General features: G+C 40.6%; 1 protein-coding gene across 2 annotated transcripts in view; it reads right to left on the reverse strand.

Annotated features, from left to right (window-relative positions):
- Positions 1 to 16,105: 16,105 nt before the first annotated feature.
- The window catches only part of gabrb2b (gamma-aminobutyric acid type A receptor subunit beta2b), a gene marked incomplete at both ends in the record, with an annotated part of 84,844 nt that continues 83,179 nt past the window's right edge, over positions 16,106 to 17,770 (reverse strand). For both annotated transcript variants that reach the window (XM_083764908.1, XM_083764909.1), the window contains one exon: positions 16,106 to 16,453. In XM_083764908.1, the coding sequence (XP_083621034.1) occupies positions 16,106 to 16,453 (348 nt within the window). The remainder of the gene's footprint in view (positions 16,454 to 17,770) is intronic.

The following is a 17,770-nucleotide window of genomic DNA, read 5'->3' on the forward strand; positions in this document are numbered from 1 at the left end:
TATGTTGGGGTCTCCAATTCGAGCCACTTGTTGTACTTGCATACTTTGTTTGGAGACCGTAACAGTGCGTGCGTGCGTGCGTGCGTGCGTGTGCGTGCGTGCGTGTGTGCGTGCATGTGCGTGCATGTGCGTGCATGTGTGTGCATGTTTGCGTGCGTGTGTGTGTGTATATCTTAACTAATCATGTTAGATGTTGCGTCCTCAAAATTTGAGGACAAAATGTGTGGACGGAACTCGTCCGCAGATATTGCGCGCTGTGATTGGCTGGAAGGTGTGTCATTCTGCGTTGTGATTGGCTGAGCATCACATAATGAGTGCGCCACAGGACACCCGTTATAAGAGGCAGATAGAGGGGGGACACAGAAGGGTGAGAGAGAAGGGGGGAAGAGGGGGGAGCCGAGAAAGAGGGAGAGAGAGCGAGAAAGAAGGGGAGAGGGATTGGGTTGGGTATGTCAATAACGGGTATGGACTAGTACATTTAATATATAGATCTACAAGCTTTCAATGCATCCCACCACGGCATATTAATTGAGAGCTCTCCCATGACCTCTCCACCTGATGAAGGCCAACTGTGGCCGAAGCGTTGTACCATGAAAAAGGTGTGTGTTTTAATGTAAACACTTCGGACCTAGCTTCCAGTGCCTAGAATAGGGTGGCCTATTCCAGGCACCAGGCACGTGCAGAGGGGGAGGCTAGGAGGGCTTGAGCGCCTGCCCTTTTGCCTCAAAGTACCCTTTCCCTCAAAGAAAAAACATCCAGTCAATCTGCGTGACATGTTATTTAGACTTTAAAACAAGGAATTTGTTAAAGTAGTCTTGCATCCTCGATCCACACTTGTAAAGGGGTTATGATTATTATAATTGAAAGCTGAAGATGAGCATAGCCTCCTTCTCCCAAGAGAAATAAAACAGGTGTGCAGGGGAATTAAAATAAACAGGGCCATTTCTCAAAATGTGTTTCAAACCTTCATAATCAACAGACATGTACACAAATCTCACAGGTGCCTTGCAGTTGAATGAGGTGCAACTTATTATGTTTGAGTGGTTTAATTTGTATGTGACAGCCATCTATGGCTTAGTGAAGGCATGCATGCTGTGCCAGCTGTCTGAATCCTCATGCCAACATCCTTCAATGTGTTTGGACTAGGGAAGAAGATGATCTTGCATCTGCAAATCTCCTTGGCAATCCTATGGACAACTCCAAAAAACGATTGACTTTGGTACACAACAAAAAAAACCTGCCGTCACCTGATAAGACATCCCATATGGGCCCACCACAAAACACAGAATACGGACCTCTAACTGATGATGTCTCCAGCCACGAGCCTCTCCTGGTGAAAAATGCTTAGAAAACTCTTGAAATGCTGAAGTCATTCTTCACATCTGTGTACATGGCTATTCAGCCGGACATATCGGGTGGTGTGCAGAAACTCCAAATAAATAATGAATTGACAAGGATTCAAGGGCAAACCTCTACAAATCAGAGATCAGAGATTTTTTTCACTAGTTTACTTTAGCTAAATTGCGCTGTTTTGACATTATTAAATGATGTTTTGGCAATTAACACTCTGTAAGGCAAGAGTCTGAAAGATGTTCAATAATCAAGCGAAACAGGCAGCCAGTCCCTTAAGTAAAAAAAAAAGGAGAAAAAAAAGAGAAGCTGTCCCAGACATAATTATTTAAATCATAACAAGCTGTTTCAGCCTCTTGCATTCAAGAAGCACTTAGTGTACACTCTATCTACATACTGTACAGTCAAAGTGGCTTTGAATATGGGCTCTATTATGGAGGATTCTTCTCAGACTCCTTCAGTGGTTAATGGATCAGTGTACGAAGCACCAAAGAATGCTGACCACTTTGATATTGAAGTTTCTGATAAACACTTGTATTAAAGTAAACGTAAAAACTGTTCTGAAAAGTAACCTGGCATTGACATTTTGTCTGATGAAGATGTGGGTAAACATGATTTTACCTGCAGTGACTGCCAAGGCTTTAACATTTGAACAAGTTGTGAATATTTAAATTGGTGAAGTCAATTCTAAATGATACAGCATAAACAATTTGAATTGTGATGAAACAAATACATTGGAACTGGAAGACTGTAAATCAAAGCTGATATGCAAGGGAACGACGTATGGCACCTGTGCTGTTCAGGAAGAAAACTGACATGGTTGATCTGAGGTATTGTAAGATTGAATGAGCTTCAAGGATGAATAACTTCTCTCACCTTAAGCCAATGTCACAGCGAGAGTGAGAAGCACCCTGAGAGCTATACGTACGCTCAAATTGGGGTAGATGTCAAGGACATTTTCCTGATACTGTATGTATGAAGCATCTCAGATGGCGATGAGACGTGTGTGGAGAAAGCTCTGACAGCACCCTTAACCTCCAGCACCAGATTCTCTGCATCAATGTCAATCAATTGTTTTCTCCAGTCTCTGGCATGCAGCATTCATCCAGTTTCCCCAGTGCACACTGCTTCTCATCATGCCATGAGAGTAGAGAAAACCATACCTGTATAGCTTATATAAGAAAACCTCTCTTCCACTGCAACCAGAGTTGTCTATAAAGGACAGGGAAAGACTCCCTTTCTCTGCAGTTGACACAGTTTGTTCTCTTCCTTCGTACTCAAACTGTCTAATTCTGTTTTGCTGGCACCCTTCTGGCCAACTCATGTCCACTTCAGTATTCTGCTATTTCTCTGGCATTTGTTTTGGCAGAGGTGAGACCATTCTTACGATATTCCTGCAGGTATTCTGACACTATTCTGACATTCTGACCCACGGTATATTTTCTGTGTCACGAGTCACGACTGAAACATTTAGGGCCCTGCAGGAACTTGCTCACTTAGTTGATCTGGAACACAACACAACACATCGCACCGTATGGTCCTAATCACAAAAGGCTGGCAGATGCTGAAACAACATCTGCCTCCAGTTGTCGCGCCACACGTTCCTTAAGGGATATATGGCTTTTGCCTCTATTCTCCACAGAGAATAGATACACTTTGCATCCTCAGGCCAACGCCTATAGCTATAGGTGCCCAGGATGCAAAAGCTTGATTGCCTGCTGCAGGCTGCAGGCTGCAGGCTGTGCTCAGGCGAGAACAGGATATCTAAAATGTAATTATAAGAGCGTGGCCTTGTAAGACTTTAAAGGTAATACAATCATAAAACCCAAACTCCCTGGAAATGTGTGAAGAGAAACTAGTGATCATGTTTCATAGAATTACTTCTATAGCAGCTGACTTTTGCACCAGTTGGAGCTGTTTTACTGTACCAATTAACCCATTCTGGACGGAAACCCCTTTTGGTGTTTTAAGCATTATGTTATACTTTAGCATCGTGAAAATGTGGCACAAATCTTTGAATATATAGGCTACTTTCAGAGCGAACATTTTTAACTCAAATCTTTGCTTCTGGGACGGTCCCTGGAACAACATATTTTCAGATGGGGGTCAGCAGCCAAATACAGATAATTCTGGGGGTCCTTGACATGAAATAGTTTGAGCACCAATGACAGAAACATGGGATTTTCAGAAAACTGTCATGATTTAGGAGACATTTTGTAGAATCGTCCTCAGGTCAGGTGCAGGGAGTTACAGTTTTCTAAGGAGGAGTGCAAGCTTATGCTTGCATCCTGACTGAAAAAAAGTTCAAATCATATATCAGATGAGCCATTTCATAACTGAGAAAGAGGTGCTTCTATTAGTTTGGGGATTACAGCATTTTGTATGCTGGTTCTGGGACCCCTCTCACAGTGTACACAGACTATAATCCCTTTCCCACTTTGCGGAATTTTCATTGCATATTTTCTAATATCACTCCCTTCACATGTTTAACTAGACAAAGTGCCAATCGGCACAGGTCTCCACCAGGGCAGGTCAGGTTTTGGATTCATGGTGGCGCTATAACAGGCTGTTGAGGAAGATTTGGGCCGGAGGTTCGTGTTGGAGGGATGCAGGTACAATGTTTTTCCATGTGTGCATACATAAGTTGTATACAGATCGATGCAGTTATAGCTATAAACAGGAATTGGCCTGTTATAGCGCCACCGTGAGGCTGATTTTGAGGGAAAAAATGTGGCATGTCGTCCTCGGCCTAGTGAAAATGTGCGTGTATAATTTAACGGAAATTGCACACTGTGTTTTTTGTGGCCTTTTTTCTAAATGGACGAATCGTGTGAGCTTTGGAAGCCAATCTTAGCCAATCAGGATGGAAGATGGGAAATGGTGCTGCTCCGTGTTGATCACATGACTATGGAGATAGTGTATAGCGATTTGCGTGAAATTTGGATAAAATCTGAAGGAGTAATAATAGAAAATGTGTTTTACATATGTCGGCCTCCTGGTGGCGCTATAAAGAGCAGATGTGAAAAATTCCAGGCAAAGGTTTTTCCTTGGCCTCTAGGGAGTTGGCATACAAAGTTATCCACAGATCCGTGCAGTTAGAGGTAAAAACACTTTTCGGCCAGTTATAGCGCCACCTTGAGTCTGAGTTGAAATTGTTCATGTGGCATTTCGTCCTGGGCCTAGTGGGAATGTGGGTGCACAATTTCACGGAAATCACGCGATGTGTTCATGATTTGCAGCATTTTGTTTGAAACTGAGCACTCCTGTGAACTTTGGAAGCCAATCTTAACCAATCAGGATGGAGTCTGAGAAATGTGAAAGACCGGTTTCGTTGAATGGCTCTAGAGAGACTGTGTACCAATTTGCGTGATGTTTGGACAAAATTTGTAGGTGTACTGTGCAAAAACTTGTTTTGCACAAAGCGGCCTCCTGGTGGCGCTATAACAGGCCTTTCTGGAAAATTTGGGGCAGAGGTTCATCGTTGGCATCCAGGGAGTGTGTGTGCAAAATTTGGCATCGAGCGGGTTAACGGTGGCCAAGATTAGCTGCTCACGGACGGACGGACACACACACACACACACACACACACACACACACACACGGACGGACGGACGGACGGAGTGCAAAACATACTCTCCCCCCATGCCTTCGGCCTGGTGGAGACAATGAACCATGCCCCCTAGCTATTTTAAGATATTTTTCTTGGTTTTCGCCTTTTTGTCTCCACCAGCCGAAGGCTAGGGGAGAGTATGTTTTGCACTCCGTCCGTCCGTCCGTCCGTCCGTGTGTCCGTCCGTGAGCAGCTAATCTCGCCCACCGTTAACCCGGTCGATGCCAAATTTTGCACACAAGTGTTTTTACCTCTAACTGCACGGATCTGTGGATAACTTTGTATGCCAACTCCCTAGAGGCCAAGGAAAAACCTTTGCCTGCTCTTTATAGCGCCACCAGGAGGCCGACATATGTAAAACACATTTTCTATTATTACTCCTTCACATTTTATCCAAATTTCACGCAAATCGGTACACTAGTGGGTAGATTTTGAAGGTGCGTTTTACCAATGGAAATACATAAATTGGCCTCGCTCTGCGCACATTCGTATTATGAAAGGCATATCGGCCCGTGTTGAACGCACTCGGCCGTGTTGAACGCACACACATTATGGCTTACCGCGTTCCTGAATATTTTAGCATTGTGGGAGTGTCCATATGTTAATTATTTTCGCTTTGCGCAATTTGCTATTAAGCCCCTTGACCTAAAGACACTCAGCGCATAACAATTAGACGTGGGTCTGACCACCTCATAAACGCAAAAAGCACTGTTTGATTTGACACTTGAGCGGCTCTGAGAGGCTGCTAGAGTGTTGCCATGTCTGTTTATTATAAGCGGCTTCTTTTTCTGTAAAGTTGCTTGTAAATATTGGTAGTTGTACTATTTTGTGGTTGCTTTTCTTGTTTCTAAAGTGGTTATTTGGGCTTTTCTCCTAATGTTGTTTAAACCAGTGATCCTCACACAGCACATTCCCATGTCAAGGATCCCCAGATGAATGCATTTGCCCAACTAAGGACGGCTAATCCAAAAATTAAATACAAAAATTCCAAGATTACTTTTGAAAATAGCAGATCTATACCAGCTCACAATGCATCACATTCATTCATTAAAACTATGAACTCTGACTGCAGGGGGATATATATAATGATCATTATAACAATGTGCAAGAACATATTTAAAAAGAAGGAAGAACTTTATATTTGTGGACAATCAAAATATGTTTTTTTATTTTAATGTGGTGTCATTAATAATTAATCTGGATATGGCAGACTCACTATCTAGAAAATAAAAACATGGCACTTCATTTAAAATAGGTTACAGACCCCTGTTATATGCGCTTATTTTTATAGACCTATTTACTTGTTTCTATGAGACATGGCAACAGCCTCGTTTTGCGTCTTCTTTTTTTTTAATGTTGAGATTAGAAACGGCCATAATTCTTTCATTTCTCAACCTTAAAAATAAATAAAAACATCTCCATAATCCGTGGGAAGTTTGCTTTCATATGCTGTATCACACCCGATTCAAGTCTTCTTCAATAAAATGCTACGAGCGAACTCAGCGAAGAACATACCATCGGGGCCACAGCATTACGCAGCATGCATTCAACTCATTCCTTCGTCGTGACTTGAATGAAATAAAATATAATAAACGTTATTTTACTGGTGTTTTTCAATAGAAACAAATAAAGAGCGTGTGTAGGCTACTGTGTGCAAGTGCAACAGTGCATATACATGCATGCACTAGGCTATATTTCTTCCGTGTCGGGATGGTGATTGAGCTCTTCAAGTTCACAGCCCGTTTGTCTTCCATAAAAAAACGTTGATATTAGCCTATAAACACTCATGGTTCTCTCATTTCTCAACCGTTTTATTAAATGTAAAAATCTCCATATTCCTTAGGAATCTTGCTTTCATTCGCTGTATGGTACATGGTTCTATCGTTATCGAATTAAACAATATCAAACGAACTTGCATGTTCGGGGGTTCGACGATTCTGGGAACATTACGCATGGATTGCCAATTTCCCAATATGCTGCTATCTACTCGCAGTTCCATTCCGATCTGAAAGGTATAGGTGGGTCTGTTCTTTTGAGGCATAAAGGTGATAGCATGCAGTGCAATAGGAATAATTAACCCAAATGTGACAAAGTCATGTCATGTCTTCTATGGTGCCAGCCTGCAGAAATGTATTACCACGATCCCCAAAGTGCGCATTCCGTATGTGACATCAGCTGACTGGTAAATAGAATAGTACAGACATGTTGATTGGGTACGTCTCAAACACGCCTTAAACACACCCATGACTAATTCAAGGCCGTTTTGCGCACTCCGCGGGGTGTCAAAAGCGCTTCTTAACATGCCCAAAATTGCAATATGACATACCACACGCCCCCAGATCATAATACTGTAGTTAGATTAGTAATATAGAAGTAAGTAAAATAGAAGTCCTAAATCAACCCCATGATCTCCATAGTCATGTGATCAAGACAGGTTTGTTTGATTTCTCATATTCCATCCTGATTGGCCACGATTGCCTACAGTTTTCAGGAGTAGCCCGCTTTGTACAAATCGCCACAACTCCTCAACGCAGCCATTGCGATGAAACTGTGCACGCATATTCCCACTAGGCTGAGGAAGAATCCTGGTGGAGACCTGTGCCGATTGGCACTTTATCTAGTTTTCTTTCTTTTTAGAGTGATAGATGAAAGTAGGCTGACAGGAAATGGGGAGAGAGATGGGTGGGTGACACGTACGCAGTAAAGGCCGTCGGGATCGGGAATCGAACCCGCGGCACACTGCCAGCCTGGTTTACAGCCAAGGTGCCCAGACAGCTACACCAGCCGCCCGGACGGCCCCCTGGCTATTTTTAAACACTCTGCAAACCTTTGACCCCTTGTTCAAGCCAGATATCACCACGTAATGTTTCCGTCAAACCAACAATTCCCCATTTGACCTTTACAACGGTACATTTCTTTCAAAACCCACCTTTACCATAAGTCATCTTTGCTGTGCTAAATACAGAAAGTGACAGTGGCTGTCAGCAGTAAGAGTTGCCTGTCACCGTGAGCCTGAACCCCATTAGCAGGTGCCTGGAGAACTCTAACAGAGTATCAACAGAACGTCTACAAACACTGATTAGATGCAGAGGCAATCATTTCAGAAAAAGTGGTGGCAAAAAAACAAACATAACACTTAAAGTTACGGCCTATTTAAAATATAGCAAAATTAGCCTGTGTATGAGTTCACAATTATGCAACACATTCCCAAAATAGGTATGGTTGCAGACAAGAAAACGCTTATAATGTGTCAAATGTCACACAGTCTTTTAGGTTGAAAGCCTACATTAGGCGGTGGCAATTGCTGTCCCCATCAGACCCATGGTACCCTAAACGAAATGATATCCCGAATTAGATGTAAGGAAGGCACAGCGGAAGGACAGGAACAGTGGAAGGTACAGTACTAGGAAGAAAGGGAAGGAGGAAGTAAAATAAATAATGGACTCCCAGATGAAGAACTTTTAGGTTATCTCTGCTCAGATTCACAATGATTAAGAATATCACAAATATCTATATCGAGAAAGAGAGAAAGAAAGAAAGATGTGTCCTCTCTACTTCTGGCATATAGCTTAAATGCGCATGCTGAACATCCTGCCCCTATGCTTCTGTCCAATGCACTTTCATTTTTCTTTCTGATGGGCACTATACTCTGGCTTAGAGGTTTTTCAACCTCTATAACTTTAGCTTAGTGTAACTAAGCTCAAGTACACATTTTAGGTAGGCCTATACTTGTTTGTTGGTTTTTACTTTTCTTCAGTATGTCCATTTTCCATTCCACTGCATCTCAGAGGTAAATATATTGTAGTTTTTATACTTTGGCTATTTTCATCACAAATGTCATTCCGAACAATCACTTTTGGCGTCACTTTTCTACCCTCAATTTTTACGAGGCAGCCAATCAGGACGATAGGTTGTCTGTCAGTACAGCCAATGAGAAACATAGGTCTCAACTACAGCAACTGGGCGTGAAAGCACAGCAGAGTGACCAGCTGTGCTTACACAGCAGCTGGTAAAAAGACTATACCTGAAACGTTATTTTATTCATTATTTTTTAATTATCCCCATAGAGAAAGATCAAAAAGCTATACAGATGAGCAGTAAAGGGTACCATGTGTTGCTCTGTGATTCACTTAACATTTTCAGAGAGATGGGAGTCATTGGTAGATACGTCTCCACCCCTGATGGAGAGCAACACATGGTGCATGCATCTGAAAGGCTGCTTTGATCTGAATTCCTGCAGGGAAACGGACACACCTTTGGTGGATGTATTAACATAATCAGAATACATTTTATTCACACACAGACACACACAAACAGGCGAGTGAGCGAGCGTCCGTCCGTCCGTGTGTGTGTGTGTGTGTGTGTGTGTGTGTGTGTGTGATTATCCACCTGTTCCATGAGCCTTTGGTTGTGTGTTCACAGTGTTGCCAGATTTTGCAAGAGAAACAAGTGGCCAGGTCTATGAAAACAAGCACAAATCTACAAGAGCTCACAGTGACTGAAACAGGTGAATAGAGCCAAGGAAGGAACTCAATTCCAGAATGAGTGGGACTAGCCAATCACTCACTGCGACTAGCCAATTTGTTCGGCTGAAGCCGTGCAACTATTGCTTTGTTGTTGATAGTCTGTGCATGTAAAAAAAATAAAAAAACCTTCTCCTGCTAATCTAGTCACACCAAACTTGTTGTGGTGAAGCAGTGTTTGTCTCATTGGCCAATGTCTGCACCTAATTCCATCATCATCATTTTTCGACCACGGTCGAGATCATGGATTTCACAATGCCACGGCAGACTTTGCGGTCCTTCATTGCCATCCCCAGTTCTGGTTACTGATGCATGTGTCCCTAGAGATGACATCAGGGAACGACAGTTTTCTACCTCTGGTCTGCTTTGAGGCAGGATTCCAGATATAACATATATATATATATATATATATATATATATATATATATATATTAACCTTATTGTCAGCTCTGTAGCAGACTGTGTTCTTCTGGATCGGAGTAGTGAAGAAACACAGGGAAGGTTGCCGTATAGTAGATTACCGTAGTCCTAATTTATGCCCTGCACACCTATGACTCGCACACATCTGCATGTTCTGTACAGTAGAGAGAAGGTGTTACTGCTTCAGACTCCTGTCGGAGATTCCACTCCACTAAGTGCCCCTTTCTAACATATCTAGCTGTGTGTACAGTATGTAAGCATTCCACACTGTACATAACAAAATAAACTATCATCATCAAATCACATTCAATTCCGTGAAGGTAGTCTGTAACTACGGGTCCATTTGGTTCCATTTGTACACTATCAGAGTTATGGGGGTCCTAAAAGTTTAAAAGATCTGTACTCGACTCCGAAGTTCATAGTAAGTTGATCAGTTTCATACATATTCTGAAGAAAAATTGGACACTGACATTCAGTAATTGGGTTTTCTAATCAAAATAATGTAAAAAGTAAATAACATAAAACTATAACATTTGCCACAGGCACACCGTACACATTTGTCTTTGTACGGTAATATTGATGACCACTGAATGTAGAAGGATGCAATAAGAACTTCTCAAGCCATTTCACTTCCCTGCATTAAGTTTCCTATACATATATAATGTAGTATACATTATATATGTGAATAATAATGAACGTTTGTAATTTTGCATTCTTTTTACACACCTTTAAGTTGACGTTATCTAGTCTTTCTAAATTTCTCTGAAGCACGGCTGTTAAGGCAACCTTTCTTTATTAGTGTACAATATTAGCTCATAGTCGAAGTCAGGCTTTTGGTGTGACTAATTTGAAAATTAAGTTGTTGGATTTTTACAGTTTGTGTTATGTTACAATAATGCTCTTCTCCATTCTCTCTGCCTCCTCTCAACAAATCAATTGGGCTATACAGAGAACACATCAAGCCATGCACATGTTTAGAACTATATACAATATTTATTGACAACATACTCATCTCCATATTTTTTTCAATGTAGTAAAGACAGACTTTATTCTTGGGTTTATATTTAGGAAGGTACAGCTCTGGTTTCTCTGGGAATGTTCTAGTGAGTGGCACATACAGAAGATAGGTAAAGGTGTTGTGGGGGAAAGAGGATAGATCCTGCTCGGTCCGGAGTGAAGTCCAGGGCAGCAGGAGGCTATTGCTTAATTTATACTCTGTTGTAAGACAATGTCGCACGACAGAAATAGCTGATCCACAAGCTCACAATGCACAGCACCGATGTGCGTTGTAAACTTGTAGATGAGCTATATTCCGTGCACGTTATCATCATACAATGAAGTATAAATTGAGCTTAAGGCTTCTTTAGTGAGTGTGTGCAAACATACACTGGAACCAGGAGGTGTCATTTAGGCTTTCTTATGTCGTTAAACTCCATCCATATATTTTGCCCTAGACGAGCACTATTTTTTACTGCTGCCGGGCAAAAAACCTTGGATTTCCAAAATATCAACTGTTAGCCAATTGCAAACCACTGGTTTGTCGAATCTCTATCTTTTAAGGCAGTGGTTCTCAAAGTTCCCAGGCGTCCTTGAAGGGGTTTCAGGGGGTCCCCAGCAAAATGTGTTAATACAGCATAAACACACAGCTGCTGTTTGGAAATACCTAAATGTAAACTCAAAACACATCGCATCGTGAGCTTGTACAACAAGGGGGGGGGGGGGGGGGGGTCTCCCAAATCAGTATTAGTTTGTGGATCCCTGACTTGAAAATGTTCGAGAACCACTGTATTAAGGCAGGCACGCTCGGCTGAGCGAGCCGCTAGCCGAGCAAGTACCCGTGCTGAGCGGAGTGATGCAACCGACAACCCAATGCCATCCAATTTTCTTAGACAGTTATAATCTACTTTGAAATTATACAAAATAGCCTACTTGATATTGGAAATCTAGTCTGAGTCCACATGATCCGCATTGGGAAAGGTAAATACTGTAGTTGAGGTTCTTCCTTTTTTTCAAGAAACGTCAACATTCACCTGTGTTTTGAACTCGGCCCACTGAGAATTGTGTGAACGTTCTATATCGAGCAAATCTGTGAACTAGGTGCTAGTTTTATTTTTATTTTTTTACCAACAGTATTGTTGCTTTAATACATAGGAGTATAGAAGTATAAAAATATCTGACAGAAATAAAGTGGTGAGGTACAAACACAAAGTGAAGAGCCTTGTTTTATGAAATACAACTTTTTTTCTGCCAGTTTGAGTAGCCTCGGAAACCCAGACGTTTGATGCGTTTCTGAAACACAACTACTGGCCGACATACATACAGTATACTGTCTCTGACTCAAACACACTACATATACAGTATAATCATAATAACAATAATAATAATAATAATCATAATAATCATACTTATAATAATCATAACATACTGCAAATGTAGAAATGAAACAACAGTTAATATAGTAGCATTACTGGGCAGTGATTGAGATTGGTCTCATGGGTGTTATTGTATTTGGAAATCATTTAAAGCAAATCAAGGTTTAGTCGTCGTACCCCCCCCCACCCCCTACTAATCCAAGTTCAAATATTCCCATGAACGATTTCCAAGTACTTCCTAAATTACAATTCTGGTTTTGTTAGTGACTCATGCTAACCTGAGATGGGAGTAATTCCTTCATTCCTGCTCTCTGTTACAGTAGATGCATTATCAGTCTCTTTTTCAAATCACTTGTGAAAGAAAATGTGTGTGTGTGTGTGTGTGCGTGCGCGTGTGCGTGTGCGTGTGCGTGTGTGTGTGTGTGTGTGTGTGTGTAAATGTAGCTCAGATTGTGTCATATTTAGCTGATCATTGGTAACAGAAATGCTTATATTTTACTGACACATTATATTGACAGCTTATTAATAACTACATTCTTTATAACATTTTATAATTTGGCAAAAACTAAAGATGTGGTTAGACGACGGTATGTATAGAGCAAAATAAAAAATAATATATTTTCTGTAGGTGATCACGCTTTCTTTATAAAATATGTACATTATTTGCTTTACAACATCTTCAACCATGACATTGATTTGCATTCCCTTTACATAAATGACTTGTAAATGTCCTTGTATGTTTTCATTAGAAATCTCTGGTATTTATCTACAAAGCTGCTATTCTCCAATTAATGATTAAGACACTATTTCATATAAACCTGGGTTCAACCAGTTTTGGGATGTGTTATGAGACCGACTCTAAATAAGAGTCTGACGCATCCCTATCGGTAGAAAACCTTAAAATGTTACAATAGGCCTAACAATATATTTTTTTAAGAGTCTGGAATGTTGCTAGCTAGGGTGTAGCTGTGACTAACAAACTGAAAGAATGTCAGTGATGACATCTGTTCAAATAATAACGTGCACTACTAATTTGTTAGTTTGTGCAGTTTGCTATTAATATCGATCAACACATTCTTGTAGAAGCTGATATTCGTTTGCTTTACGATGAGTAAAGTAACACAGTTAACTGTGTTAACTGTGATATCCGTGTCAGGTGTTGAAAAGAGTATGTGCCGGAAGCTGAGTTGAGTTATAATCATATGTGGAGCAAATGCAACAGTTTGGTTTGTTTAATCATAGCAGATGTGAGTGAATGTGATGATAGTTGTTCTGTGACCGTTACAAAATGGCAGCAGGAAACAAAGTAGCTAAAAACATGTACTATATGAGGATCAAACAATAAGCAAAATCTCAATTGATTTGTTTATACTAAATTCGTATTTAAATTATGAATGAATACATTGTCATATATCTAATAGAAAACAGAATTCATACTGTAGTTTATATTTGGTTTAAGGAGACTATGAATGAATAAATTGTTCCTTTGAGACAATTAGAGCATGCATATGCAATTGGAGATGGCATGGCTACATTTAAAGTATTTTAAGTACAATGAAAATACAAATATTTATGAGTGAGTGTTACTCTTTTGAAATGGCTGATAATGACTAATCCGCTATGATAAATCACTATTGTTTTAGGTAGGAAGCATGTGAGACAAGGCTACGGTTATAATTGTCATTTCAATGCAATTCTGTAAGATCTGTCAAAACGTAAAATCCCAAGAAACACACTGTGCAACCGCATGGCCATAATGCATACCGTACTGGGCATTATTAAGATGAGCGGAAAACACATTACTTCTCTTCTCTCTCTTCCTTTCCATGTCACATGAATAATTCCAACATTTTCCATGTTGCCATGATGAAGCTGTGACTTTTTCTTTGTTGTGCCCACAGGTCATGCTTGTGGTTAAAATAGCAAGTGTAACCATAGCCATGTTTAATCATGCTCATTCACAGGCAGACTCCATAAGGAACGCACAGGCCAAGGGCTCACCAGCACCAAGTATTAGAGCAATGACCATAGAGCCACTATGGCTTTCAAGAACTTATGTGCAACTTGTGTGCAAATTTTTATATAAAATCTACCTATCGTATAGTAGTTAAAGGCAGGGCATCATGATCATGTTCTCAGCTGTGAAAACTGTCATTTTGGGATGCCAACCCGACTGTAATTTGTAATAGCAGAACAAACAATATAGGACTATATATACTGGCTATCGCTAATTATTATATATAAGAATTGCAATAATCTGGCAGGAGAAGAATATATATGACCAACAAAAAGGAACATGTCATCTGGCATAAAAAGATGACACTTTGTCAGTAGATATAAGAAATATTGTGCTTTTTCATGCACTCTGGTCTTTTCTGTGGATCAAAAACAGGCTTTTCCTTCCATAATTAATACATTACATTAATATTCATTGGGACCTATTTTAAATAACAATTGATATCCAAAGTCAGAGCTGACATAAACGTTACGGGTTACATTATCAATATTTATAAAATCTTAGACAGAGGATATTTATATGTACAGTGGCTCAAGGAATGAGGCAATTCATTTCTTTCACATAAAGAACTGGATAAGTGCTGGCGCAATGGGTTAGTCCTTAAAAAACAATATAGGTACCGTACAACAATGTGTCACGTATATGTTTAGTAATTATTTCCTATATGAAGTAACTTTCTATACTATATATATATATATATATTTATATAATGTATTCTATATAACAATTCGACACAGTGGACAGGATCACCCTTCTCCAAGTAAATAGATAACTAAACCGATGAAAACATTGGTTTGTTTTATAGTCATCTCTTGGCTTTTTTGTATTGAGGCAATTAATTTGCTGACCATCAATGATCTTGAAGCCTTGAATGCTAGTTGCACCTACACCTGGAATGTTTAGAATGGTCTTAGTTTGTTACCTAATTTCATCATAAAAACAATTCAAAATGCTTTATGGAATTGAGTTAAATGTTAGAAATAAATGATGCAGTGTCTTCATTATAAGTAGAAAACAATGTTTGCGTTTCACAATGATTTAACTTTACACAGCATTGTAAAATGCAAAACAGCTTCAGAATATCAAGAAGAAAACAATTCTAATATAGATTATTTTCTGTCTTAAATAATTTATCTTAGAAAAAAAACATCAAATATGTGTTGATAAAAAATATTGGATAATCTAAAACCAATATCCATGTAATTTATTCCTTACTAAGATTTTGGCAACAGATTCTATTTTATGTAGAGTTAGCAAAATAAAAAACATAAAAATATATGCAAACAAACATTGTAAAATGGCAAAATACACAATTCACAAAATAATCAGTGTAAAATTATAAACGGTTACTCAGAAACAGGCACCATGTATATGTTTTTAATCTCTCCTATAAGGTTTCTATGTGTTAGCCAGCAATTGTGGTGTTCCAACTTAACCCCTCGAACCCCAGCATGCCCATTCTGGGGGGGGGGGGGGAACCCCATATAGTTGAGGGGAGTCCCTCAGGGCTCTGTACTAGTGTTTCGGCTGTTTTCTGTTATGGTGTGGGGAAAGCTTTAGCTGAAAATAGCCACTCGACAAGCTAACAAGGCGATTCAATACGGCGGTTTGTGAGCTTGTTGATCTGCCGTTTTGGTGGGGTGGGGTTTATGTTTTAAGGTGGATCCAGTCCTGACATTGATATAGTAAATACGTCTCGTCTTGCAAGATCGCACACAAACAAAACAAACCAGATACAAAATGGAAACAAACAACATTTTCTTGTTTTTGTTTTTTGCCCTTATGAAGTTAACACCCCCCACTCCACCCTTCCCTAATTAACGTAATAAAGCCAATACACAACGTTGAAGAAGGAGAAGACAGTGGGGAAGATGATCCTCGACCACTTGTCAATAGAGTTCACGTCGGCCAAGTCGGGGATGTTGACTTTGAGCTGCGAGGCGTGCCTCCGTAGCCGGCCCTTCTTCTGGGTGACGTGGCGCTCCAGCGCATTGCGGCCAAAGTTGTGCCTCGCCAGCCCCGCCTTACGATACTGCAGGGCGGAGCTGTCGTACGTCAGCATGGTGTTCCGCGGGTCGTTGAGGCCGAGGGCCAGCTCTGATGGCCCCATGTCGTTCTTAATGTCCAGGGTGCCCAGGAGGATGTTCTCATGCGAGTCCATCTGCCGGTGCAAAATCAACTCATTTATTCATACTCTAATTGCCCGGGGTTATTTAATCCATTAAATTATAGCGCCCAATCGGTTTATAGCAACGGAGCACTTTTACCGACGGACCGGATGTTGTTCCGGATGTGGCTGTAGCAGCTAAATGTAGCCAAAACACTCTCGTTGCGATCGACAACAACGGGAGGTAAAATCGAACACGACTAGCGACTGGACAGCGGGGGCCCGTCTAACACGATCTTTTCTTAGAATTGGACGGGATGATTTAGATCGCGAGTTTTTAACGTTTTAAGATTTTCGTTGTCGGCTAAACAGGGGGGGAACATTTTCGATGACGTCTCACTGTTGCGCAACATCGAGGATTGCGCAACAGGCGCTCCTAGGCTGTGGAGCGATGCGATCCGTTTTCATATCAATAAACTTCGTCTTTTGGATAAAACTTCGTCTTGGGCGCTGGGTGTTACTAATAGAAAGGACGGTGAACTTCGTCCTGGGCGATTGGGATGTTAACAAACTGGAGCACAGTCGTCACTGAAGTGGGGCTTGGTACGTGCACTGTGTAATCTATGAACAAGACTACAAAGTCGGTTTAATCAACAGTTTTAAGACCAGAAGACACTGAAATAAAAAGGGACAGAAATTGCAGCTAGCAAAGACAGAATTGTGTCTTTGCTACAGTGAAAACTGTATTGCCAATCATAGACAATATACCAAGTTCTCTCTTACCCCCTCAGGCCGGGAACCCATATTTGGGTTCTGTACAGTATGTACAGTATGCAAAAATGTAAAAAAATTGATTCTGCTATATCAATATTTAAAGTTTTTCAGAAACCTTAGGTCAGGATTTAGAGGCGTTTTTAGAATCGGCCTTAGGCCTGAATGGGTTAAGCAGACTTGGCAACCTGACTGTAGAAAGTAACAGTACAGTAAAGAACCTGGGGGTTATTATTGATTCTGAATTGAATTTTAATTCACACATTAATCATGTTACCAAGATTGCCTTTTTTCACCTTAGAAATATTGCACGAATCAGAGCCTATGTGTCCTTGGACGATGCAAAAACGCTAATCCACGCCTTTGTTTTTTCTCGGCTTGATTAGTGCAATGCACTTTTTTCAGGACTGCCTAAGAAAACAACTGACAGATTACAACTTGTCCAAAATGCAGCAGCCAGAGTTTTAACTAGAACTAAGATGAGAGAACATATTACTCCAGTTTTGGCATCACTGCACTGGCTTCCGGTTGTTTTTAGGATTGATTTTAAAATTCTTCTACTCGTCTATAAAGCTCTCAATGGTCTCGCACCTTCCTACC

This window comes from Protomyctophum parallelum (genome assembly GCF_964188405.1).
Source record: "Protomyctophum parallelum genome assembly, chromosome: 1".
Taxonomy (NCBI): Eukaryota; Metazoa; Chordata; class Actinopteri; order Myctophiformes; family Myctophidae; genus Protomyctophum; species Protomyctophum parallelum.